The sequence below is a fragment of the Oryzias latipes genome, chromosome 1 (assembly GCF_053564925.1).
Source record: "Oryzias latipes strain Hd-rR chromosome 1, Olatipes_Hd-rR_3.1".
Classification (NCBI taxonomy): domain Eukaryota; kingdom Metazoa; phylum Chordata; class Actinopteri; order Beloniformes; family Adrianichthyidae; genus Oryzias; species Oryzias latipes.
This window is the reverse complement of record NC_136237.1, coordinates 40997746-41024868: the sequence shown is the minus strand read 5'-3', so window position 1 is coordinate 41024868 and position 27123 is coordinate 40997746. Positions and strand designations below refer to the sequence as shown.

The following is a 27123-nucleotide window of genomic DNA, read 5'->3' as shown; positions in this document are numbered from 1 at the left end:
CCCCCCCCCTAAACCATCACAGGTCGATCATCCCTGGAAGGAGGAAAACGGAGAAGCGAGGCTCTTTAACCAAGAGAGATTCTTTCAGACGAGTTCAATTTTTCTCGAGAACCTTTAGATCAGAAATGATCAAATCCCTGGTGAGGGGCAAGAGGGGCCGCCCCTTTACCCCTTCAACAGTCTGTCACAATGTTCTGCTGCAGACTCCCCGGGGTCACCGTGGGGTGGGGTCAGCAGGAAGGGAAAGTGTTGTACCTCTTTTTTTTTTTTTTTCTGCAGATATTAGAGAAATGTTTGCACAATTCCCCACAAAGCCTTTTCAGGGCATGACGGGACAGGTACGCAGGTGAAAGCCGACACCACAACAGATAATGCAGATCTGGAGGGACTCGGAGGCATTTTCAGCCATCATGACAACATGGAAGAAACTACCGATGCACAAAAGCAATTAAAAAAATGGTTTTGTTGAATTTATTCATCACAAACATTTGTCACTGAACTTTTTGTGTTGAATTTCTTTTATTTCAAACACAAATGAAAATAAACTTAAGAGTTTAAAATAGATATAGTTTATTTATCGTCTTAACGCCTCAATGAACAAAATCATCTTAACTCTCATCAATGTGAGGTGCAGCACTTTTGAACAGCAGTCCCCTATTTGGAGGTTTTGGAACGGTCGCCTTTTTTTTAAACTTGTACGTCTTTTTTTTTTTAAGTTTACGATACTTTTTCATTTGATGTCAGTGTTTTTATGTATGAATGTTTTTTTTATTTGTTTTGTGTTTATATCCTCTTATTCTTGAACCATGAAGTTAATCTTAGAGTTTGGGTGTATCTTGTTGCTAAACCTCGGCTCATACTAAAAAAGATGTTCATTTGGATGTTTGATTGCAAACAGGAGATGTGCTGCTTGGTGGTGTGTGTGTGGGGGGGGGGGGGGGGGGGGGGGGGGTCCACTCATGCTGCTACTCGCTGCCTCCATTCCTCTCAGCTCATCTTTGATGTGTGTCTATCTACAGGAGGGTGGGGGCTCCTAATGACAGGGTTTCTGACGCCGCCCCCTCCCTCCACCTTTCTGCCTGGTTTGCTCCTCTGACCATATAAGGTAGGAAGTTAACCCAGAAGCTGATTGATGGGTGTGGGACAAAGTGCAGGTATAGACCCATTGCCTTGTTTGGGGTGGTGTGAATCAGTGGAGTTGGCCTGGGTGGGGTGCCCCCCCCCCCCCCCCCCCCCCCCCCCAACTTGCCCACGTCTGCCCCGGCGTTCCACTGGATGCAGAAAAGGAGGATGTGAGCTCCAAAGTGTGTTTGTGGTCCTGTCGGCCTGAAACTCAGAGCCTGAAACTTCCCCAAAGACAGAAGTGAAGAGGAGCAGACGACTGCAACGTCTGACGCAGGAAAACGTGCAAAAATCCAGGAGTGTCTGTGACCAAAACCCTCGTGTTCCTCAGATTTACTGGAAGACACATCCAGGATGAGTTGATGATCCGCGTCAAGGAACAGACGCCAAGACTGAACATCACACAGATTTCTACACGTTTCTTCGGTGAAGATGCTGCAGGAACATGAAAAGAGAGCGAGGAAGATACTCTCCATGAGTTCTGCTTCCCGAGTTTAACTTCAACTGAAGCAGATTTTATTGAAAAATTTCCATGCGTGAGCTTTATTGTTAACAGAAAGGCTGTAAAAGATCAAATGTTTGTTACTTCCTTTGAGAAAAGACAAACCAATTTAAAAAATAATTACTTTATTCACCACCGTGTTCTCTCTCTGATTACTTAAAAAAACTTTCTACTCAGTTAAGATCATTTCAATCCATTCCTTCCTGGGCAACTCCTCTTTACGCGGAGGACGTGAACGCAGCGCGTGAGGGGGGCGGGGCTTTGTGGCTCACCTGTGAAAGATAAAAGTGGGCGGAAGCGAGGCGGCGGCCACTCGAGAGCAGCTGCGCCTCCTGACGGAGCAGAGACGAGCAGAAGGAGCTCAGGTGTGTCCCGTGTGTTCCTCCCCGGTGCTCCTTCCACGGCGCGTGCAGCTGACAGAACAGGTGAGTTCTCGCCCCGCAGGTAAAGCAGCTGAGCGCAGAAAGGCCTTTAATTTAGAGGAACTGCGGCGCATATCTGGAGCTTCTGCTCAGGTTGGATGCGCTCTCTTCCTCACACGTAGGGGCTCGCGCGGTCTCCTCTTCTGTTTCTCACTGAGCGGCATGAAGGCACCTCAGGTCACTTCAGGTCACCACAGGTCACCTCAGGGTCTCGGTGTTTTCGTCCGGTTGAACACAAACGCTTCTGCAGCGCGTCTGCAGCTGCTCGCAGACGCGCCGCAGGCCTGCGTTCCGCCTGCAGACCCGAACCTGACCAGGTCCGTTACAAATCCCCACATCCTGCTGCCCCCCCCTAAACATGCGGCTCGCGCCAGGACATCCCTGCAGGTGGAGGGGCGCGTGCGCTCTGCGGATCAAGCCGGGATTTACTGGCAAACAAAAACGTGAGCGCAAAGGCTTAAAGGATGACTGCGGCGCGTTCACGAGCCGCTCAGACGAGATGCTCTTGCTGTTCTGCACCACAGAGGTGGTTTGTGCAACTTCCTGAGGAAGTGAGGCTGCAGCAGGCAGCTCAGAAGTGTCTCCATGACAGTTCACAGCTTCCCTCCAGACCTTTACTCTGAAAATATTTGCTCCTGAGTGACTCCAGCTCCTCTTCCTCCCCGTCTGAACTTTAAGAGTCTGGGAGGTTAATGAACTTAAGAGAGAGACGCAGATGACACCCTGCACACTGATCCTTTTATCCCTGACTCTGTGAACATGTGCACACGCGCGTGCGTTCCCCTGGCCTCCGCCCCGCAGAGGTGATGCAGGAGGAAGATGGTTTGGAAAAGGCCTCCAGTTTTGGTTCTGGGGGTGTTTCCACGAGGCGTGGTCGGATGTGAGGGTCCTCTGCGCCTGGACTTGTTCATGCATTCCTCAGCATCACCGCAGCGGGACCTCCAGCCCACCTGAGGGAACACGCAGACTGCACGCTTCTCACCTGCAGCCGAGAGCGGGCGGGGCGTCAGTGGAGGGAAGAGTTGGGAGTTTTTTGGAATGCGGCGCTTGAGGTCTGAGCAGAGATGCTGCCGAGGAGGGAGGCAGATCTGAGGCCCCGCCTGAGGATCGTGTCAGAACGCGTCTCCACAGGTGAACGCGTCACCGCCAGCGCTCACGGCTCAGCTGAGACTGAAAAAACATTTCAGCCTGAAGGACGAAAAGTGTCTCTGTTTATTACCTGCAGCTTGTTTCCAAATCGACACTTTTTGAACGACGTGCGGAACAACAAAACCATTGTGTGAACCAGACCGTGCTTTTTAATACAACTACACAGAAATAAAGTCACTATTTGGCAATGAATTTTCCAAATATGTGCGGCCAGCGCTGAACTTCTTTCTTTGCCGCACAGGTCCAGATGAAGGGCCAAGTTTAGGATGACAGTTTACGGTTAAGCTGCGTTCACACCAAACGCGATTCACGCGGCAGAGGCGGACATTTTCAATGTTTAGTCGATGGTAAAGGCGCCATCTGAGGACCTGCAGCATGATGAACAATAATAAAAAGATCTCCTGAATTTTACTCTTGTTTTTATTTTGACCCTCTCTGGTTAATGCGGGACAGCAAACCTTCAAACTCGGTCAGAGAGAGGACACATCTGGAATTTTAACTTTCATTTTAAATATGTGCGGCCAACAAGAAAATCCAGGCTTGGACGTTGATGCGCGCGCTGGACGGGGCAGATCAGGGAGCTCGTGCTCCTGGGTTGTTGTGACGTCACAACGGCCCATTGAGTCAAACAGAGCATCTCTGAGACAGTTTGATTGACAGCAATTTCAAAAGAACTCAGACATTCAAAAACGAAATGACTTTTTTAATACACTTGTTCTCTTTCTTAAGGGAACCTGTCAAACCTGTCAAAGATAAAAAAAAAACATGATTTTCATCGGAGGGGAACTTTAAGGATTTTTAAACTTTCAAAAGTTGAAAAATGTTCCTAAACGTTTAAAAAGCTGATGCAGTGATGCTGAAATGAAGTCAAAGAAAGGCTCCTAAATCTGAACATTTCTAGTGCATCACAAGGAAATAATCCTAAATAAACAAACTAATCTTAACTAATCTTTTAGAAACTCCAACAAAGACTGGAGGCGATTCACTGAATTTATGCTGTGAAGCTGCAGATGATCCCTGATGCTGCATGGAATCTTGGATTGAGACCAGATCTGTAAACGTTTCAGCGGTTTGTGTTTTCGGTTTTCCCCCAGCAGTTTGAGGCAACATCCGGATTGTTGGGTCTGCAGCGTTTGGCTCCTGCCCGAGCACGAATTCAGCAAACTCTCAGCAAACTCTGCTGCTGCTCTTCTGAGTTGTACTTTTAGTTTTGGGAGGCAGAGTCATTTTTTTTCTTTCTTTTTTTTTTTTTTTTTGAAGGAGTGTTGCTTAGTTCTGTAGCAACAGAAGTTCCTCTTGACTCAGAACATTTTACAAGCTGGGATTTGCACAGTTAATTTATTCTCCTTCAGTTTTTCAATGAAATCTTTAATTTATCGGGTTTTGAGCTTAGCAGGACAAAAGGCTTTTTGTTTCTTTTAATACAACATTTGGATCAATAAACCGATCAAAATGATAAATATTTTTGTGGTGGTAAATATGTGCTTCATCGCAGACTTGGGCTGAATCTGCAGCCACCATGACGGACGCAGACAAGTTCCTGTACGGTGACCGCGGTGCGGTCAGCAACCCGCTGGCGCAGGCGGACTGGGCCACCAAGAAGCTGGTGTGGGTCCCCAACGAGAAGCTGGGCTTCGAGGTCGGCTCCCTCAAAGAGGAGCAGGGGGACGAGTGCGTGGTGGAGCTGGTGGATTCTGGCAAGAAGGTGAGATGTGAGCCGATTCCTGCCGGGCTTCAGGCGCAGCTGGAGGCTGACGTTTGTTTTTGGTTTCCCGTCCGTCTCAGGTGAAGATAAACAAGGATGACATCCAGAAAATGAACCCTCCCAAGTTCAACAAGGTGGAGGACATGGCGGAGCTCACCTGCCTGAACGAGGCTTCGGTTCTGCACAACCTGAAGGAGCGGTACTACTCCGGACTCATCTACGTGAGTCTCCGGACCGCCTGCCTCCGTTTCTGCCGCGTCTTCGGCCTCTGCTCATTTCAGCCCTCGCCTCTCCTTCTCCAGACGTACTCCGGCCTCTTCTGCGTGGTCATCAACCCGTACAAGCACCTGCCCATCTACAGCGAGGAGATCGTCAACATGTACAAGGGCAAGAAGAGGCACGAGATGCCCCCCCACATCTACGCCATCACAGACTCGGCGTACAGGAGCATGATGCAAGGTATGCTGGGAAAAAACGGCTGTTTCAGTAAAGCACAGGTCTAAAGTCCCACTCTTTTATTTCCAAAGCGTACCCGGTGTTCTTTGAATTATGTTTATACCGCGGCCCGGGTGAATACTCCATTCTGATTGGCTGCGGGGTGTAGTTAAAATGTGATGATGCACGCCTAAAAAAAGAAATTCTGCTCACAAAGCCTAAACGTTCTTTATCTTTAAAACAAACGTTTGCGTCATCATCTAGACAAAGACAAGCGGTAAGAGGTGAACTGACGCTTTATGCAACCATCAGCATAAATATCGTGCTGGCTAAACATGTTACCATGACAACGACCAGCACCACGTAACAAAATAGTCCACTTTTTGTGAAAAAAGCGATCTAAACCGAGAAAAGAACGAGAATAAAGGACTAAAAAACTGGTTGAATATTTATTTCTTTGGTAAGCGGGATAATGACTTTGTGTCGGAAGGTTCAGGCTTCCATGGCGAGCATTAATTTCTAATGATGCACACTTCGTTGGCCATTAATTGCTTATGTTTAGCCAAAATTAAACAGCTGGGCGGAAGCAACCCCATCCCCTCTTCCCCTCCCTCTTGCCGAGAGCTCAGAGCAGGGAGACAGTGTGTTTATTTATTTATATATATTTATTTTTGGATGTCCCTAATGCGAAATTTTTCTAACAGAATTTCTTTTAATTTGCTCCTGAGTCACGATTTGACTGAATACTTAGTCAGAAATGCAAATTTGAGCTTAATTTTCTTTATACAAGTCATCCATCGTGAGAAAAATGGAACAAGAACATGTTTAAAAAAAAGCTGATTATTATCAAAGCGGGTTTTTGCAGGAACATCTCAGTTTCTGTGGATCTCATTCTGTATCTTCTCCTCCAACAGACCGGGAGGATCAGTCCATCCTCTGCACGTGAGTCTTCTCTGTCAAAGTTTACGACTGACTTGTGAGACGATTTTGACTGAGCGGCTGTCGTGTCTTCCTGCAGTGGGGAGTCGGGTGCAGGAAAAACCGAGAACACAAAGAAAGTCATTCAGTATCTCGCTCATGTGGCCTCATCCTTCAAGTCCAAAAAAGATCAGGTACGTTTACGAGGAGGAGCGGTTCTCTGCCCTCCTCATTTTTGCTGGAAAATTCTGTTCTTGTGTAAAATGATGAAGTGGAACGTGCGGAGAAGCATTCCAGCCTCAGGTCCCGACCCGCTCGCCTCGCCTCCTCTCCGTCTGAAGCTCAGAAGGAAGAATGCGAGCTGTGACCTCAGCAGTCGGAGGCCGCTTTGCTGTGAAGTGACATCTTTTTTTTTGTTTTTTTTCACCCCCTCCAGGGCAGCGCAGTGTTGTTACATGTGAGTTGACCTCTTGACTCCGAAATCCTCTCGTCTGTGGGAGGATGTGCAGAAACGCTTGCAGCCCTAAAAGCTTGTCCTGCTGCAGCTCCTCTCTGCTTTTCATTTCTAATTATGCAACAAAAAAAAAGTCATAGTTAAAATTAGTTTCTTTTTGTCTTCATTGTCAAGTCTGCATGCTGCAGCATGTTGTTGCAGCCCTCAGGTAAAAGGAAAACAGAGGTTTCACGAAAAGATGATTTGGTTTCTACTGGAATCTTACATTTCTGTTTACAACTCAGTTTTTCTTGTTTAACATTTAAAATAATTCCTAATCCTCCGAATAAAAACTGCATTTTTGTTCCCACAAATGTGCCTCCATGCACGTCGGGAGTCAATTCAGCGTTGTTTAAGTGAAAAGTGAGATTCTTCTTTAGATGAACTTTATTGCTGCACTTTGTATCCTGTGGGGGGGGGGGGGGGGGGGGGGGGGGGGGTTCACGGGGCTGCAAGAGCCCGACCCGAAGGCGAATAAAACCCTGGACATGTTGCCATAGTTAAAGTCTAAAATGGTCAAATTATCTCTAAAATACCTTCAGTCGTCATGGATCAGAGTGAGGAGACGTTTGCTCCACAGGGTTTCTGCTCAGTCTCAACCTGCAGGGGGCCCTGCTCCGCCCGTCTGCGCTGCCGTCTGCGCTGCCGTCTGCGCTGCCGTCTGCGCTGCCGTCTGCGCTGCCGTCTGCGCTGCCGTCTGCGCTGCCTCGGTTATTCTGTTTTCACTCCTCCGTTTCCTTTTTTGGGGGATCTTGGCGAACAAGCGAGCTGCTTGCCGGTGCCTGCATGGACACGACCAGCCTTCCCGTCTCTGAAGCTTGAATGGGCTTGCTGCTCTGCAGGAATGTGCATGGTTCGGTGGAAGATAACCTTTTGGAGCTTGTTTTTTTATTTTTTTTTCCTTTAACGTGCGGGTGCTTCCCTTGTAAGGAAACGCTGCTTTCCTTTTCTAAATATCTGTAAAGGTGTGTCAGGTAAACTGTCTTGGTTCCGTCAGGGAGAACTTGAGAAGCAGCTGCTGCAGGCCAACCCCATCCTGGAGGCCTTCGGCAACGCAAAGACGGTCAAGAACGACAACTCCTCCAGATTTGTGAGAAGCCGTCTCCTTTCCGAACCTCCTCACGGTTCAGAATGCTGAGCTTTGACCACAAGTCTCTGTTTTAGGGGAAGTTTATCAGGATCAACTTCGACGTGACAGGTTACATCGTTGGAGCCAACATTGAGACCTGCATCCTTTTTCCAGCGTTTGCATCGTTTAAATGCTTCCATCATTATTTTTTCTCTCTGGTCTGTAGTTTGCTTCTTAACTGGACTCTCAGATCTGCTGGAGAAATCCCGCGGCATCAGACAAGCCAAAGATGAGAGGAGCTTCCACATCTTCTACTACATGCTGTCAGGAGCCGGAGACAAAATGAGAGGTGAGGATTACGATCTGTAACTATTTGTAACGTTTTTTTGGGGGGTTTTTTTGGCCATTGTTCCAAAAAATCCTTATAAAAACCATAAGATTTTTGAAGATAGGAAATGAGTGAAAATTTGAGACAGTTTGATGTTTTCCTTGTCGTCCACTCTAAAAACTCAATAGTTAACAAACTTTTTGTTGGATTGTTTTAACTCAGGAAAAGAAAAGTTCATATAAAACCGATGTAACCTGAAATGTTGGGTTGAAGAAACAACCTTTGTGCTTTTAGGAGTTAAAGTTTATCAACTGGAACTCATCATGCAACATTACTTTTTATACACAACATGAAAGACTGACTTGATTCTTTTTAACTCAAAAAGATTATTATTTTCTGTCAACTATTAGAAATGGTGCTGCTGCAGGTTTTTGCAGCCATCAGATGAATGAAAGTTTGTTTTAAATGACAAAAAGAAGAAAATTTTCTAACTTTACACAGTAAAAATAGATTTTTTTGCCAAATTCGTGAATCCTTTAAATTAGATAAAAGTTGATTTAGTTCTCATTGTCAAACTTCTGTTTTAAATAGTTCTGCTTGCTTAGCATTCAAATAAGGTAAAACCTTTCTAAAACAAGTCTTATTATTATGGGATTAATTATGGGATAAAAGCAGTACTTTGGTTTTTAAAAATGTACAAAATGACGCATCTATCTAAGGAACACGTGTGTCGGCACAAAGTGATGCGACACCATAAAACCTGTTCAGGAAGTATTTCAGTATTTCCATTGATCTCAATGGATGCTTAAACTTTAATCAATACTCTATTTGACCAGAACCTGGGTTTTCAGTATTTATTCATGCTGCTGTGAAGCTGCTCAGCTTTTCATCTCTCTGAAGACGTCCGTTTCAGACGCTGTTGATGCTTCTCCCTCGCCTCATTTCCTCTTTTTGACCTCTGTGGTTTTCTGTTCAGGTCCTCGTCGCCGCAGCAGCTTTCTGTCGTGTCAAGTTCTCTAGAAACTGAGCTGCTGCTGTGAAACCTTTCACAAACAAACAAACAAAAAAAGCACAATCCTGTCTGAATGCAGGACAGCTGTAAATGTACAAAACTGCAGCATCCGTCGTGTTCCTGCAGAAGTGCAGCTCTGCAGCCCAAATGCAGCTTGTGTGAAACGGTTTCCGGTTCGTTTCTCTGCAACTTTACAGAACTTCTTACTTCTCTTTTCTTTTTTTTATGTTCAGCTGACCTGTTGCTGGAGGATTTCAGCAAATATCGATTCCTGTCAAACGGAAAAGTGACCATTCCTGGCCAGCAGGACAAAGACCTGTTCAATGAAACCATGGAGGCCTTCAACATCATGAGCATCCCAGAGGAGGAAAGCACTGGTACCCTCCCTCTGGTTTTTACTGACGTTTGTTTGCTTAAGATGAACCGTTTTCCCGTTGGAAAGCAGTCCTTTTGAGACTGACAGGCTGAGCTCCTGTGTCCTTCAGGTTTGCTGAAGGTCGTGTCGGCCGTTCTGCAGCTGGGGAACATGAGCTTCAAGAAGGAGCGGAACTCGGATCAGGCGTCCATGCCTGACGACACGGGTACGTGTGCCTGCAGACGTCTTTGTTTGGCGTCCTGCTCTCCGGCCTTTGACCATGACGTGTTGGGCGTGTGTCATCTGCAGCTGCTCAGAAGGTCTGTCACCTCCTGGGCATCAACGTGACGGACTTCACGCGGGCCATCCTGTCACCGAGGATCAAGGTTTGCTCGGCTGCACGTTCTGTGGAAGTTGGGACGTTGGCTTCAGCCTAACGGCGGAGTGCGTTTTTTTTTTTTTCTTTTCCTTGCGCAGGTTGGGAGGGACTACGTGCAGAAGGCGCAGACGCAGGAGCAGGCCGAGTTCGCTGTCGAGGCTTTGGCTAAAGCCTCGTACGAGAGGATGTTCCGCTGGCTGGTCCTCCGCATCAACAGAGCTCTGGACAAGACCAAACGGCAGGGAGCCTCCTTCATAGGAATCCTGGACATCGCCGGATTTGAGATCTTTGAGGTGAGGCGTTCAGGGCCCCACGTTCAGCCCAGAAAACTTTAAATAAATTCAGACATCACACGAGAGGGCTGCTGATGCTTGAACTTTAAGATCCTGCTGTGATAAGGAAGTACCGGTTATTGATTAGAACGGCCATGCAGACTCGAGCGCTGAGTCGCTGCGGTCTCGTCATCTTCATCGTCATCTTCTGTTTTCACAAGTCTCTCTAACTCTTTAGAGACGCGGCTGCTTTCCCAGAAGGTAAAAGAAAAAATACATTTAACCACAAACTCACTGCATGAATCGGCTAAATAACTTGGTTTGCTTCAAGAAACTACAGCATTTATTCTGTGTTTGAGTTTAAGAAAATAAAAGCACACAAAAAACCCAGCAGACAGAAGGTTGCAGTTTATAACCTTTTCTGTAAATTTCAAAAGCTGCAGATTTTTTTATTTTTTATTTACCCTGATTGTTTCTGTCAGACCGGTTTCTATTTGTACCTTTTTTCTTGCTTTAAATACATTTTTAAGAAAATCTGTATTTGTTCTTAAGTAGCATAAAGTCAGGAAAATGCTTGAATAAAAGCGGATTAAACTCCAGATCACAGATAATTAAGATGATGGATTGACTAATAAAATGTATCCGACTTTTAAAATAAATTTTACAAATGTAAAGAAAATGTAAAGAAACTCAGTTGCATTCCTTAGTATTTCTTTATTCTAAATGTGAATCAAAAGTTTAAAAAAAAGTCGTTTGAAATATATTTATGATGTTGAAAATGTAATTGGTCCACAAGCTCACAGCAACACTGAGGGGAAGGGGGGCGGGGGTGCTCTGCACCAACAGCTCCTCCCACAACTCTGTGGCCAATTTCTTCCTAGAAAACAGCAATTTTTTTGAGTTTCTTTTTTTGGCTAAAAATGGAATAATCCTAATTAAGACCACTTAATTAATTGGGATTTTTATGAAATTACTGCCTGTTACTCACATTTTTGTTATATTTGAATGCACAACATTTACGGAAGTACTTGAAAGTGATTTTTAGTTAAGTCTGTTTCATGATCAGATGGTTTTGATTGGTGCTTTTTCTTAAATGAAGACTATTTTTTTTTTTTAGAAGCTGCTTTTTCTCCCCCCCTGCAGTTGAACTCTTTTGAGCAGCTGTGCATCAACTACACCAATGAGAAGCTGCAGCAGCTCTTCAACCACACAATGTTCATCCTGGAGCAGGAGGAGTACCAGAGGGAGGGCATCGAGTGGAGCTTCATCGACTTCGGCCTGGACCTGCAGCCCTGCATCGACCTCATCGAGAGGCCGGTGCGTCCTGAAGCGTCACGCCGTCCCTTTAGGTGTCTGCAGAATGGATGGGCGCACATGGACTCCCCTGACGGCGCTGTTTTGTCTGGTAGGCCGGCCCCCCGGGCATCCTGGCGCTGCTGGATGAGGAATGTTGGTTCCCCAAAGCCACGGACAAGTCTTTTGTGGAGAAAGTGGCTCAAGAGCAGGGAAATCACCCCAAGTTCCAGAAACCCAAGAAGCTGAAGGACGACGCAGACTTCTGCATTATTCACTATGCTGGAAAGGTCAGGAAGGTTTCTGTCTCTTAATCTACAGAACGTTTTTCTGTAGATTAAGGTGACTGTTTCACTTGATGTGAATGGTTTCCAACCTTTTACAGGTTTGATGTCAGACGTTTGTCAAGTTTAAGGTGACGGTGAGACGTATTTGTGATGGAAAAGGATCTGCAGTTTGCAAAAATGTTGCACATCCGTGAGATTTACAGCAAGGAAATGGTGCAAGTGTTCTGCTACATTCAAGAAGTTTCGAAACCGAGAATTGGACAAATGTCGCCGTCTGTAACAGGAGTTTGACTCCTGGAATAAATGAAGCTATGGATGAAGAAAATGTAAACGTCAAAGTGCAGGAATCTGCATCTGCTACAGAAAAACCTTCATTCATCTCTGTCAGATTTAGCTTGTTTCCGTGAGATCCAGATGACACCCATTGACTGTAAATGAGAACTGGACTGAGTGGCTCCGCCCCCTGGCGTTCCAAACAGGAAGTGACTCCAAGAAGCTTCTATAGACAAATGAACAGCTGTTACTCAGTCTTTCTACTTGTCACAATAACCATTCTGCCACAAATACATTTTTAAAAACATTTTCTTGATTAAATCTTTTTTTTTAAACCTTTTTTCTGTCATAAACTGACCAGATGCTTCAGTAGCTTCAGCCCCCACGTCTCGCATTCAAAATGATTTTGCTGCCCGCTTTCAAATGTTAGGGGTTTTGCCTTCCAATGAGCTTACTCCTGATTGGCCAGAGTGGTTACCATCGAAACCCAGACCAATTCGAACCAATCACTGGTACTGATGACGTTTGGATCCAACATGGCGACCTCCTTATCAGGGGGGAAAAAAACAATTGATGTCGTTTAATTGAAGCCGAAAATGGTTGTTCCCCTTGTGGGTCGGTTCTGTGAAGCGGCTCTGATCTCTGTTGTTTTTGACGGATTCTCCTCTTTTTAACTTTTTCACATGAATTCACTTCTTGGTTTAAAATAATTTGTCTGGAAACGTTTGTTAATTATCAGACTTCCATCATGTTTGTTGGAACATCTGAAGGTTTTAGAAGCAGAAAGACGACGTTCCTGCGTAAAATCATGAACTTGGAGGATTCTTCGGCCTGAACTCTAAAAGTCTTTCTTCCAAATGCCGCTGCAGGTGGATTACAAAGCAAACGAATGGTTGATGAAGAACATGGATCCTCTGAACGAGTCCGTGGCCACTTTGCTAAACCAGTCGACGGACAAGTTTACCGCAGACCTGTGGAAAGACGGTGAGTTTGTTGCCTGAAGATATTTCTTTGTCTGTAGCTAACAATCTCTTCCAGCAGACTTGGTCTTGGTGCTGCGACTTTGCATCCACTTGTAGCATCTGTTTTAAAAAATGCATTTCTGCAGAGTCACAAGCCTCAGTCACATGACATCTGTTTGTCACGCAGCGCTGACATTTTTTTAAGATATAAAAATCAAAATATAAAATCAGAATAGGTGAAGAAAACTATTTATTTTTGACATGCTCTTTTTCTTGTTAGTCAGGACTAGGGCTGCAGGATATGACGATATAACTTGCGATAAATGAACAAATTGCAAAACAACCAAAAACATCATTTCCATTTCACTGCAACAGTTTAATTTACGGAATAGAAGAGTCAATATGACTTAAATTATATTCCAAATGATCCTCGTCAGTATAGGAGGCGAGCATCTAACAAAGGGCTCCATCCGATTGGTCAAATGCATAAATGGATTTCTTTAATTTGTTACATACTTCAGCTGCAATGAGACTTTTTTTGGGCACATTTAAGGTTATCACAATTTTCGCCATCTTTTGCGATATGCGTATCGCGATAAAGATAAGTTTGCGATTTATTGTGCAGGCGTTGAAGGTAAAATCGGCTCAAAGATAAATGACTGGAAAAGTATTTTATCAGTTCATGGTATGTGATAAAGGAAATTGGCCCAGTTTGACTTGGGAAATGATCCTTAAAAAGAGTAAATCTGTGAACACTTTAGTGTCATCAGCATAGCGATGACACTGTCAGATTGTCAATAATATTTGGTACAAACTTGACATTTTTCTAAGTTCAAAGCATTCCGATGACAAAACTGAACCAGAATTCTCGCGGCATGTAAACGCATCATCTACGCACAAACCTGGAGAGGTGAAGTCTGACCCCTAGTGCTCTTGTAACTGACCTGAAAGGTGGTTTTGTCTGCGTGTGTCAGGCGATTGGTGCGCACCATTCAAAGATTTGTGTGTGGAGGAGCAGTGTTGAAGCTGCTGTCATTTTAAGTTGCGCGTTCGGAAATTGTATTTTTTTCCAGCAAACATGGAAGTTAACCGATTTCCTGATCAATTTTTTTTTCTTCCTACAAACGTGCACGTAACTGCTTCACTTCCGCATCGTTTTGTGGAAATGAAGAACGTTGTGACACAACACTCTTTGAGACCACCTTTTTTTTTAATTTTATTTTTTATCATTAAATTATTGATAATTTTCTTATTTTTGTATGTGGATATATTCCACCTGACATGAGAAGGGGATAGGAAAAACTGTCGGCAGGCGTTTAACTTAAGGGGCTCCAAAACACTTAACATGGAGGGGAAAGAAACCTGGAGACAAACATTTTGTGTAATTAAAACCAAGATCGATCTCATTTTGTTGCACAAAGAATAAAAAATCAAAGACTTTGAAAGCTGAGCTTGAAGAGCTGAGAAGCTTCTTTAGTTCTTGTGTCATCTTTGTGTTCCTTCGTTGTGGTCGTTGTGGACCCGTGGGGCCGATTTCATCTCCACTCTTTTATTTCTTTGTTTTGTCAGTGGATCGCATTGTCGGGCTGGACAAGGTGGCCGGCATGTCGGACTCTGCACACGGAGCGTTCAAAACCCGGAAAGGCATGTTCCGCACCGTCGGCCAGCTCTACAAGGAGCAGCTGGGGAACCTGATGACCACCCTGAGGAACACCAACCCCAACTTTGTCCGCTGCATCATCCCCAACCACGAGAAGAAGGTACGGCTGCAGAGAGCCGGCGTTTGGGGAAAGCATGCAGAGCAGATCGGAAAAACCCTGAAATCGTGATGTTGCTTCCAACAGGCCGGAAAACTGGAGCCCCACCTGGTTCTGGAGCAGCTCAGGTGCAATGGAGTCCTGGAGGGAATTCGGATCTGCAGACAGGGTTTCCCGAACCGCATCGTCTTCCAAGAGTTCAGGCAGAGGTGTGAATGTTTGTCTGCAGATTTTTTGATGAATTGAATCCCTTTCTTACAGTGAATGCCTAACGGACATCAACTGCCCTTATTGTTTGAATATTTTCATCGTCTGAGGTGTTAATTTACTTAAAACATGCGTCATTAGACGCCACCACGACCAAGTAATGAATTATGTTCGATTTCTTTGTCCTTTTTTTAGATACGAAATCCTGACTCCCAACGCAATTCCCAAAGGATTCATGGATGGGAAGCAGGCCTGTGTGCTCATGGTGAGGAGAACCCTGCTTTTATTGGTCTAAAACAAAACTGAAGCATGTTTAGAGCCGTCTTTGTGTTTGAAGGTCAAAGCTCTGGAACTGGACCCGAACCTGTACCGCATCGGTCAAAGTAAGGTGTTTTTCCGGGCTGGAGTCCTGGCCCACCTGGAGGAGGAGAGAGACCTGAAGATCACCGACGTGATCATCAGCTTCCAGGCCTGGTGCAGAGGATATGTGGCCCGCAAGTATGGAGGACAGAGTTCTTTTGACGCCTTAGAAGCCGGCGTTTCAGCGGCAGCGACGGGCATTCTGCTGCTGCTGCATCTAAGTGACGGAGAGTTTTTCCATTCCAGAGCTTTTACAAAGAGGCAGCAGCAGCTGACGGCCATGCGGGTCATCCAGCGAAACTGTGCAGCTTACCTCAAACTGAGGAACTGGCAGTGGTGGAGGCTCTTCACCAAGGTGGGTGTGCAGAAACCCAGATTTGGTCGGGCTTTGTGTTTGTGTTTACATAAAGGTATAATCTGTATGGAAGTAACAATTCAATTCCTCTTTTTTTTGTTTTTGTTTTCGTTTAAAAAATTGGAACAAAAGGAAAAACCACAGAAGTTTTTCACATTTTTTTCCATTAAAAAAAAAAAAGAAATACATTTTTTCCTATTCAACCCCCCCCCCCCCCCCCATATAATTGTTTTTTGTTTTTTTTGTTTGTTTTTTTCATTTTCTGAGAAACCCCCCACCCAACAAAAGGAAAAACCACAGAACAAATTTTCAAGAACAACAAAAGCAAAGAACTAATAAACTACTATCAATCCCAACAACATTGGGCACCAAGAGGGGAAGGCTGTGGGTGACCAGGATGCTCATGTTGGGGGTGTGGTCAACTTTGTGGAACGCCGTCTGTTCAAAGAATTTTTTTTTTTTAAATCTTTCATAGAATTTGTTTTTTCAAGATTTTTTTTCTAACCTTTTGAATGTTTTTTAGTTTCGAGATTTTTTTAAATTTTTTTTTTATAGTTTATACAAATCCACACCCTGGTTTCTCGAAGCTATATAACCTCTTTTTGTGATAGTAAAACCTGTCCAACACAAAGCCTTCAGCTCTAATCTGTTTGCTCAGCTGTTGGATACAACAAGTTATGAAAAAATAAATAAATTAAAAAAAAAAAAGTTGAGATTTTTAATTTTTTCGTTTTTCAATTTTTTTTCCATTAAAAAAAGGAATGTATACATTTTTTAATTGAACACCCCCCCATTTTTTTATGGGGGGGGGGCAGTCAAAACATGGAGATCAGGGCGCGTCTAAAATTCGCACTATAATATTTTGGTTCACTCAGAGTAATGAGATTGGGGATTTTTCTGTGGCGTTTGTTTAAACAATGAGGACTTGTGATGTTTTTGAGATTATTTATGTTACAGAGAAAATATTGTTTGCTTTGAGGTGTTTTCATGTACTTTAGTGACGGTCCCTGCCTGCATTTGCAACTTCACGTCAAGGCAAAGTCCGGCTGTAACTCGTTTTCTGCATCACCACAGACAAAAATAAACGTCTCACACTGGTCAATATTTAATACTTCCCCAGTGTTTTACTCTGTAATATTTGTAGATAAGGGAAAGGGAACAAACCAGATTTCATGAGGGGCACGTTAACACAACCGGTCATGTCGATGACAGACACTTTGTGGCTTTTCAACGTATTATTTATTTGGTTTTCATGAGCAGATGAAGTTAGAGCCACGCCTGTTTGGAGTCCAAACAATAAAAAATACATAGTTATTGAATGCTATATGCTTACTTTTTTTTTTGTTCAGGTGAAGCCTTTGCTGCAGGTGACACGACAGGAGGAGGAAATGGTTGCCAAGGAGGAGGAGCTGCTGAAGGTGAAGGAGCAACAACAGGAGGCTGAGAAGAGGGTCAAAGAGTATGAGTTGAAACAGCAACAGGTGAGCGAAGGCTTCAGGTAAGGAAACCGTAGCCGGGAATGAATAATTGGATGTCTGAGTTGACGAAGATTTCTCTGGACTCCTCTGCACCAGCTGACTGAGGAGAAGCTGGCTCTTCAGGAGCAGCTTCGGGCCGAGACGATGCTGTGTACGGAGGCAGAGGAGATGAGAGCCCGTCTGGCCGCCAGGAAGCAGGAGCTGGAGGAAATACTGAACGACCTGGAGTCTCGCCTGGAAGAAGAGGAGGAAAGGGCCTCTCATATGCAAGTCGAGAAGAAAAAGATGCAGCAGAACATCATTGTCAGTCCAGTTCAGAAAAGAGGTTCAAGCTATCAGATTATTTTTTTTAAATGCACTAATTACAGAGATTTTTTTTCTTTCTTACCGTCCAGGACCTGGAACAACAGCTGGATGAGGAGGAAGCAGCCAGACAGAAGCTTCAGATGGAGAAGGTTACTACAGATGCCAAGCTGAAAAAACTGGAGGAGGACATCATGGTGCTTGAAGACCAAAATGGCAAGCTGAACAAGGTCCGTTCAAGCGTCTGGAGAGTCTCTGCAAAATATTCAGGCATAAATGCAGCAACATTCAACTCTAACTTCAGGAGAAGAAGCTCCTCGAGGAGAGGATCTCCGAGTTCACCACCAACATGGCAGAGGAGGAAGAGAAGTCCAAAAGTCTGCAGAAGCTGAAGAACAAACACGAAGCCATGATCACGGAACTGGAAGGCAAGTTTTTCTCAAACTGGAGAGTCTTTATATAAAAAAAGTTTAACCAAAACGAAATCCTTTCAGATCGTTTGAGAAAGGAAGAGAAGATGCGTCAGGAGCTGGAGAAGAACCGACGTAAACTTGAGGGCGACTCATCCGAGCTTCACGACCAGATGCTGGACCTGCAGGCCCAGATCGACGAACTCCGCGCTCAGCTGGCAAAGAAGGAGGAGGAGCTCCTTGCTGCACTTGCAAAGTGAGTGAAAAGCTCAAGCCTACCTCCTGGAAACCGTCACAGAAACTTCAGCACTAGTGCATTCTGAGCTTCTTCATCTTCTTCTGACTGCAGGATCGAGGAGGAAGCTGCAGCGAAGAACACGGCCCAGAAGAAAGTCAGGGAGCTGGAAGCCCAGATCTCTGAGCTCCTGGAGGACCTGGAGCTGGAGAAGCAGGCGCGCTCCAAGACCGAGAAACAGCGCCGAGACTTGGGAGAGGAGCTGGAAGCCCTGAAGGCTGAGCTGGAGAACAGTCTGGATTCCACTGCATTGCAAAAGGAGCTCAAGTAAGGCTCCTCATGGTGCGGAGGGATCCTGCCAATTCCACAGCTTCTGAAATCCCTCTTCTCCGTGTGCAGGGACAAGCGTGAGAGCGAAGTGGCTCAGCTGAAGAAGACTCTGGAGGACGAGGCCCAGTCTCACGAGCAGCAGTTGGCCGACATGAGACACAAGCACAATCAAGCCTTTGAGGAGCTGAACGAGCAGCTGGAACAGGCCAAGAGGGTAAGGAACGCCAAAGACCCTTCCCCTGCCAGACGTTGTCAAAGCGGGACCAGATCTCAACCCTGACATGTTCCCGCAGAGCAAAGTGTCCGTGGAGAAGACCAAGCAGGCCCTGGAGAGCGAGCTGAACGAGCTGCAGATCGAGATGCAGTCTTTGACTCAGGCCAAAGGAGACTCTGAACACCGCCGCAAGAAGGCCGAAGCTCAACTCCAGGAGCTTCAGATCAAATCCACGGAGAGTGAGCGACAGAGGAAGGAACTTTCTGAGAAGCTGACCAAAATGCAGGTACGGGTGGAGACTGCAGAGGGGGAGGAGCTGTGTTGAACAGCTAACTCTGATGCTATGTTCACACCAGGCGCGGTCAAGAAGCTCCATTTCCAAGTTTGAAAGACTCGAACATCTTTGTCTGGAAAGAAGCCACATTTATTACTTTGTCCTTCATGATCAATTTTCCAACAGTTGGCCCTTCCAGGTATTAAAAAGGACGCTACCTAGGCCTGCACTATGTGTAGCAAATTTATCGTTCTTGCGTCATCAAGCTGTGCAATATGCATGTCGCAAAAGACGGCGAAAATTGGTGTTGCAAAACAATGGGAATGATGTTTTTGTTGTTCTGCTTTTTGTTCATAAACCGCAAGTTATATCGTTATCGCAATATTGATCTCCAATATCGCATGTCGCAAGGTTTCCTCATGTCGTGCAGCCCTAGCGCTACCCATGCCTCACTACCAAACCTGAGTCCCTGATTGGTCCAAGTTCAACTGGTTTAACTGTAGGGCCCTAAAACTGTATTAAAAACTTGAACACAGCAACTTTGGATGTGGAAGCGTGCATTTACCGACTTTTCATTGGAAGCGGTCACTTGAACACGTCTTTCCGAGCCCAGTGTGAACGTAGAAGGTGAAACGAACCCCATCGATGAAGCCATTTGTCCGTTCTCTTTCAGGCCGAGCTGGAGACCGTGAACAGCTCACTGAGCAAAGCAGAAGGCAACGCCATCAAATCCAGCAAGGACCTGAGTTCAGTGCAGTCCCAGCTGCAGGACACGCAGGTATGAAGACACCCGTTCCTCTGTCCCACTGTGTAAAACCTCAACCTGAACACTCTGAAGCCAAACAATCTATGTCTGCTTCGCAAATGACCTGTTTCACCGTCGCCCATTCTCCTCTGTGTAACGCCTCTGCGACCGACACTCCTGAAGTATTTTAAAGTCCCGTTATCTGTCGCACACATAGGTGTGTGAAACCTGCTCTCCGCATTTGGCCTATGCCCTGGGGGAGCGGTGAGCTGCAGACACTCGGGAACCATTTGGTGGTTTAACCCCCAATCCAACCCCTCAATGCTGAGTGTCAAGCAGGGATGCATTGGGTCCCATTTTTAAGAGTCTTTGGTATGACTCGGCCTGGATTTGAACTCCCAACCTTCCAGTTACAGGGCGGACACTCTAACTTAAGGCCACGAGCTGGTAAATCTGCGCTTTCATACAATCTATGTATGCAGGTGATGTGGTGCTTGTAGCACATGTAATTGGGGAATACTTGTTACTACCTAATTAGAAGGCCCAAAGCGCTTTAGAGTCACAGTCCCATTCACGCACTGATGGCGGATCCAGTGCCAAACACTGGTGCCAACCTGTAACGCCAGAAGTAACCCAAGAGTTTGAGACATGCGGGAAAGGCGGGAACCGAACCTCTTCCGATCAGAGGTCGACCGTTCTGCCTCTGCACCACGGCTGCATGTGATAGACTCCCACTTTGCACGCCTGCTTGTTCACTCAGAACTCCTTGGAACTTAAGATTTCCAAGACGAAGGACTTGTCTGGTCGAGTCAGAGGGGAGAATAGCTCTGTGGATCTTCTCCAGCCCCTCGTGATCCAGGACCAGCAGGGGGAATGGACGGTTGCCAGAGATTTCCCCTTTCAAAGTCCCACTCCGATCATCTTTTGATTTCTTTTCAAAGCGGTCCCAGAGGTCTTTAAGTTACGAGGATACCATTTTTGGGCCAAAAATCGAAAAAAAAACCTGTCTTTTACTAAGGCAAAGTTTCTGCGATCTTAACAACTTTACACACACACGGCATCCGGGCAAAATACAACCGCAACTAAGGTTTTGTTGCCCTTTTGACTTCAAGAAGAGGCCGCCAGTTAGAATTTCCCTAAATCATGTTTAGTACCAGCTGCTGTTGGTCATGTTCCTGACTTTGTGGCGTTTTCTTGACTGAAACTCCAGGAACTGCTCCAGGAAGAAACCCGGCAGAAGCTGGCCCTCACCAGCCGCCTGAAGCAGATGGAGGAACAGCAGAACAACCTGAGGGAGACTCTGGAGGAAGAGGAAGAGGCCAAAAGAAATGCGGAGAAGCTGGTCGCCTCTCTCCAGGCCCAAGTGAGTCAAACATGTGGTTTACAGAGGCGTCGCCTTGACAGTTTTCTTTGCCGAGATCTTCACATTTTCCTCGTCTTCAGGTGGCAGATATGAAGAAGAAAATGGAAAACGACACTTCGGTGCTGGAAGGGGCGGAAGAAGGCCGCAAGAAGGTCCAGCGAGAGCTGGACAGCCTGCTGCTGCAGCTGGAGGAGAAGACGGCCGCCTACGACAAACTGGACAAGACCAAAACCCGCTTGCAGCAGGAGCTGGATGATCTGCTGGTGGACCAGGACCAGCTGAGGCAGATCGTTTGCAACCTGGAGAAGAAGCAGAAGAAGTTCGATCAGGTGAATCGACTTTTGTCAGTTTTTTAAAACGCTGCATTCCAGTTGATGTAGGAATAATCTGGCCTGACTCGACTGAAGGTCTACATTAAATCCGGCAATAACCCAACTTTTTGAGTGATTGCATCAACGTTCTCTGATCTTTTCTTCTTCCACACAGATGCTGGCAGAGGAGAAGACCAATTCCACCAAATGTGCAGAGGAACGCGACCGGGCCGAGGCCGAAGCCAGAGAAAAGGAAACGCGAGCGCTCAACCTGACGCGCGAGCTGGAGACCATGACGGGACTCAGGGACGACTTGGAGCGGGCCAACAAGCTCCTCAAAGCAGAAATGGAGGACTTGATCTCTTCTACAACTGGCGTCGGCAAGAATGTGAGGACGACCGCCTCAGACGGAGACTGGAGTCCAGCCGTCAACTGAAACGAGCTAATCTGTTGGAGTTGCAGGTTCACGAGCTGGAGAGGGCAAAGCGGGCCATGGAGCAGCAGCTGGAGGAGATGAAGCTTCAGCTGGAGGAGCTGGAGGATGAGCTGCAGCTGACGGAAGACGCCAAGCTGCGTCTGGAGGTCAACTTGCAGGCCACGAAAGCGCAGTTTGACCGAGACCTCCAAGCCAAAGAGGAGCAAGGAGAGGAGCGGAGGAAGCAGCTGGTGAAGCAGGTACCGATGCACGCATCGTTAGGAACTCATCGGAGTTTCAAAGAGGATCTTTTGTCCTGAATGTGACTATGAATTGGTCCTTCACAGGTGCGCGATATGGAGGTTGAGCTGGAGGAGGAACGCAGACAACGCAGTCAGGCTCTCACATCCAAAAAGAAACTGGAGCTCGACCTGGCGGATCTTGAGGCGCAGATCGATCTTGCCAACAAAGGGCGCGACGACGCCCTGAAGCAGCTGAAGAAGCTCCAGGTGAAGTCGGCATCTCCACTCAGAAGGGATTAAACCAAATGTGAGGAGCATTTCTGAGATTTTATTTTTTTATTTTTCCAAACTCTAGGCCCAAATGAAAGACCAAACGAGGGAGCTGGAGGATCTCCGTTTGTCCAAAGATGAAGCCGTTAACTCTGCTAAGGAGACGGAGAAGAAGCTGAAAGCTTCAGAGGCAAACTCCCTGCACCTCCAGGAGGTAAGAGGTCACGCAGGGGCGGATTGAGCAGTTTAAGGGGCCCCAAGCGAACAATAATATGGGGCCCTTTGCAGCGGTTGAATGATGATCACTATAATTTTTTTTTAAATACTGGACGCCAAATAACTTCTTTATTGGTCCACTTTTAGATGACAATGTAAAAAATCAAAAAGTTTTGATAATTTAAAAACTGAAATCACATTTAAATGTTAAAGAAATGTATTTTATTTTATATTATTTTTGCTCGGAATAACACTAGATTATTTTTATTTAAGTAGCACTTTTAACAGAATCAAAAAGTGCTTTACAAAAGGAGCATAAAATGAAAATGCAATCATAAAGGAAACAGTAAAACGTAGGAAAGCAAGGACTGAAATCAACTAAAAGCTGTCCTGAATAAAAACATCTTGACCTGAGATTTAAAACGGTCTATGGAGTCAATCTGACGCAACGACAATAGGAGGGGGCTCCAAAGATGAGGAGCAACGACTTGAAATGAGAGATCTCCTCTAGTCTTAAAGGTTTTTGGAACAATTAAGATTTTGGTTGGAAGACCTCAATGATTGGCACTAAGAGTATGGGGTTAAAAGGTCAGATATGTATGTCGGAGCTTAACCGTGCAAGGCTCTAAAAAAACTAAAAGTAGAATTTAATCAATTTGACAGGTAACCAATGTAAGACGGACAACAGAGGAGTAATGTGTGGCAGTTTACTGGTTCCTGTTAAAAGCCTCTCTGCAGAGTTTTGGACAAGCTGGTAAAAAGAGTTGCAGGAATCTAAACAAGAAGAAATAAAAGCGTGGATAATAGTTTCCATGTTTGTTAAATGCACTAATTTTTTAAGAAGGAACAAATGAAGATCTTAATTTGTCAAATTTTTACTAAAAAGGACTATCTTTTTTATTTTTTTTTATTTTGTTCTTGTTTTTCCTAATTTTTGTCTTCCAGGAAGTTTGACAGCATATGTCTTGCTTTCTATTTGCTTTTTCCTCTTTTCACAGCCACTTGGATCACTTTGCTTCATTTGGCCACTTATTAAAAATTGCTTTGACTCATTTAATCTCTGCCAGTGTTGCCAGATAGTTATGTTAGTTTTCCATATACAGAGACATGCTCCTGGTTAGAGGCGGAATTGCAAATGTTCACAGCGTGAATTTTCTATAAAAAGAACGTTTATATGAAACTCCTGGAGTCACATTTGTTTTCCAGGATCTGGCAACCTCAGACAGAATGAAGAAGCAACTTCAGAGGGAGAGAGACGAGCTGCAGGACGAAGTGAACAGCGGCATCACCAAGAAGTACGGACAGAACTCCCGATTCCTAAAACACTGTTAGCTTCTCCGTTTGTTTCTGACGTTTCCTCCTCCTCCTCCAGCTCCCTGCTGACCGAGGAGAAGAGGAGGCTGGAGGCTCGCATCACTCAGCTGGAGGAGGAGCTGGAAGAGGAGCATCTCGACAAGGAGATGACCAATGATCGTCTGAGAAGAGCCACACAGCAGGTAAAGTTCCTGGATGGATCCAACAGACGAGTCCTCAGTTTGAACAGTTTACTCTGTAGGATTTTGTGGAAATACAGACGAAAGAATTGAAGAAGATAAAAGTAACTTAGATTAAAGATATGAAGGTTATCCTTTTGTCTGTTTCTAAAACATGGATCAAGTCCATTGAGACTACTGTTGTTGTAATATTGGACTATATAAATACAATTGAATTGTATCTTTGTGTGTGAAACCAGAGCGACCAGCTGACCACCGAGCTCGCTACAGAGCGCAGCAACTCCCAAAAGCTGGAGGGAAGTCGCTCCCAACTGGATCGGCAGAACAAGGAGCTGAAGCTGAAGCTGCAGGAGATGGAGGGAGCAATCAAGTCCAAGTACAAGTCCACAATCTCCACCATGGAGGCCAAAATTGCTCAACTGGAAGAGCAGCTCGACAAGGAGGCCAAGTGAGTGCTTTGCCCCACATGCACAACCCCGCTGGCTGCAGCTGCTTCAATCTGCCTCTGCTGCTGGTTTTAGGGATCATCAGCAAGCAGCCAAGCTGACCAGGAAGACGGAGAAGAAGCTCAGGGAGGTGATGCTGCAGGCTGAGGATGAGCGGCGCCAGTCCGAAATCAGCAAGGATGAGGCAAGTCGGATCACACGCCGCCTTTTTTTTAACATTTTTTTTTTAACTCTCCGTCCCACCTTGTTTGTGACGGTCGAGTTTGACGTGCGCGTCTCGCCGCTCTGCAGGTAAACAAGGCCAACAGCAAAATCAATCAGCTGAAACGGCAGCTGGAGGAAACGGAGGAGGATCTGTCGCGGGCCAACGCCAAAGCCAGGAAGCTGCAGAGGGAGCTGGACGACGCCAACGAGTCCGCGGATGCCATGAACCGGGAAGTCAGCAGTCTGAGGAGCAAGCTCAGGTGCTGCAGCCCCCTCCTTCAAGAGCACTTTTGACTTCATTAGTCATCACTTGGAATCAACTTTTAAAGGCCCACTCGATCACCTTTTGATCAAAGTGTTCCCAGTGGACTTTTGATCATAGTTATGCTGTTTTTAGCCAAAAAAAAAGAAATACCTGTTGTTGGTTTTTTTTTTTAGGACATAGTTTCTGCAGAGCAGCAGGAGTTCATTCGAAATTCACCTAAGTTGTGGGCGGGACCGTTGGCGCAGAGCAGCCCCGCCCCCATTACCAAAACTTGGAGTTTGCGGTCCACGCACTCTTCCACTAGCTTCCAGCCCTTCACCAATCAAATGTGAAAATGTGTGGCAGCAGGGAGCTTGTGGCCCCTCCAGCGTGTTTCTACGTCCCAAACTCTATCTTTATCAAACAGAAATTTTATTTTTTCTCCACCTTCTCCCAATTCACAACGGTTCGAAAAAATACTAGATTATCTTTTTTTTTTTTTTTTTTTTGAGGACATTAGACAATCTGGGTGTAGTTGGTGTGCACATCCCATGTGCCCGTGGGATGTGCATCACATGCATGCAGCATTTTATGTAAACCTGTAAACCTATTACTGATGGAGGTTAACAGTTTTACACAGAACTTAATAACTTGATTTAAATATGTAAAGTAAAAACTTTTGTTTGCGCAGCTTCTAACTGTTGTGATCCTGTCTTTAAAGGCGTGGGGACCTGCCTTTAAATACGCGGCGGGGTTTGAATCGCAGCGGCCTGGAGAGCGACGAAGATCTGGAACTGACGGGCCAAGTGTCCGAGCCGGCGGCTGAGTGAGCGGCGGCGGGTTAGAGCCACAAGGGAGGAGTCATTGGTGCCCACCGTGAACATGCAACTACAGTTCTAGAACGTTAGCAGTCAGTCGATCAGCCCTTATGCTCCAGCTTTCCATAAAAAAAAAAAGGCTCATCTTCCAGCTTCAATCTCATTTTAATCCCAAATCATCAAATAATTCTATTTTTCTACTGGCTGGACTTCTTTTTATCATGCAAGCTGTTACAATGTCAGTTTTTCTGTAGGTTTACAGGTTGGCGTCACTGAGATTAACGGACTCGGCTTTGCACACATTTGGTGTTGAATGCAGTTCCAGCCTGTAGTTCTGAATCTGCACCGTTTAACCACCGTGTTCCACTGAGGTTCTGGTAGTTATGTCACCGTTTGGGTTCTTCGTGCACCTGCTGATCTTGCATTCTGTCAGTTATTGGTGATGGGTTACTTTCTTAAAAAGGGATTTTCTATCGCTGCTTTAACCAGATTAAGTGCATATTTTTAATATGTCCCACCACTGTATTATCAAAGTAGCTGCATGTCATCGATGCCAATGTTCAAAAAGTATTCTATTAAATGCCTTATTGCAATAAACTATCAGACTACTTTATTCTTTTCAGTTATTTTTTTAATATATACCGTACATTTTTGTATTGGTTTCCAATCATCAGTACAGAAAATGTGGGTTTTTCTGCCCAAAATCTCTATCTTTGAATCATATCTTCTCATTAAAATAGACCAAAAAAATCCAGGAAGGTTCTGGAATTTTACGGCTGAGGGTTGATTTCACCAACTTTCACCTTACAGAGTCTCATTGACTTAAAACTAAGGACGTTTTAAGAATTTCAAGTGGGGAAAAAATTATAACTAAATCTTTAAGAAAATTAAAAAGCAAAAGAAGTGGCATTTAAAAACTATCATGGATTTTCAGCAAGCAGCATAATTAAAAAGCATTTTAAAATTGAATACAAAAAAGAAGCTTTCATGTCATTGTTTGCTTTAAATTCATTTTAGAGCAACTTGGACTGAAATTTAACATGTTTGTGTGCCATTTTTTCTGGACATGTATTGAGAAAATTAAATAAAATATTACAACCCTGCATATTTTTTTTATTCTAGTCTTTGTGTTTAAGGCGCAGAAGAAGAAAAAAATGAAGTTTGCAAAAGATCGTAGCCTATTTGTGACGTAGAAAATGCACTAGGCTGGCCTCAAGCTGCCTGCTCTGCTCCATTCTGATGCATCCACCTGTGGACAGATGGATCCACGAACATCTTGGGTTTTCCTCGGCTGAGCTGAAATCTGGATCGATTGCTCTAACCTTTCTTGCTTTTTTATTTTTTTTTTTTGTGTGTGTTGCACCGGTAGTGTTGAGTTGTGAGGGGCTGTAAGCTGGCAGGAAAGCGTATTAAAGGCAGCGCTAAGCATTAAGGGGTAGCATTGCTTCACACCAAAA

General features: G+C 45.2%; 1 protein-coding gene across 2 annotated transcripts; it reads left to right on the top strand.

The window, feature by feature from the left end:
- Window positions 1-1175: 1175 nt before the first annotated feature.
- LOC101165201 (uncharacterized) lies at window positions 1176-26263 on the top strand. Of its 2 annotated transcripts, XM_011477718.4 has the most exons (43): window positions 1176-2049; window positions 4691-4900; window positions 4981-5121; window positions 5203-5359; window positions 6250-6277; window positions 6354-6447; window positions 6690-6710; window positions 7744-7836; window positions 7911-7974; window positions 8066-8164; window positions 9389-9532; window positions 9641-9736; window positions 9820-9896; window positions 9988-10182; window positions 11305-11478; window positions 11571-11744; window positions 12884-12998; window positions 14546-14736; window positions 14821-14942; window positions 15136-15205; window positions 15278-15438; window positions 15547-15655; window positions 17005-17136; window positions 17230-17436; window positions 17529-17666; window positions 17741-17864; window positions 17931-18102; window positions 18196-18408; window positions 18481-18625; window positions 18705-18911; window positions 19573-19677; window positions 20855-21007; window positions 21088-21336; window positions 21494-21706; window positions 21781-21993; window positions 22081-22242; window positions 22331-22459; window positions 23668-23756; window positions 23834-23957; window positions 24194-24402; window positions 24476-24584; window positions 24692-24864; window positions 25570-26263. In XM_011477718.4, the coding sequence occupies exons 2-43, from the start codon at window positions 4715-4717 to the stop codon at window positions 25676-25678; spliced, it is 5886 nt and encodes a 1961-aa protein (XP_011476020.1). In that variant the 5' UTR covers window positions 1176-2049; window positions 4691-4714; the 3' UTR covers window positions 25679-26263. The 2 variants fall into 2 exon arrangements, with proteins under 2 accessions (XP_011476020.1, XP_004065556.1); XM_004065508.5 differs by lacking the exon at window positions 6690-6710.
- The last annotated feature ends 860 nt before the right edge of the window (window positions 26264-27123 follow it).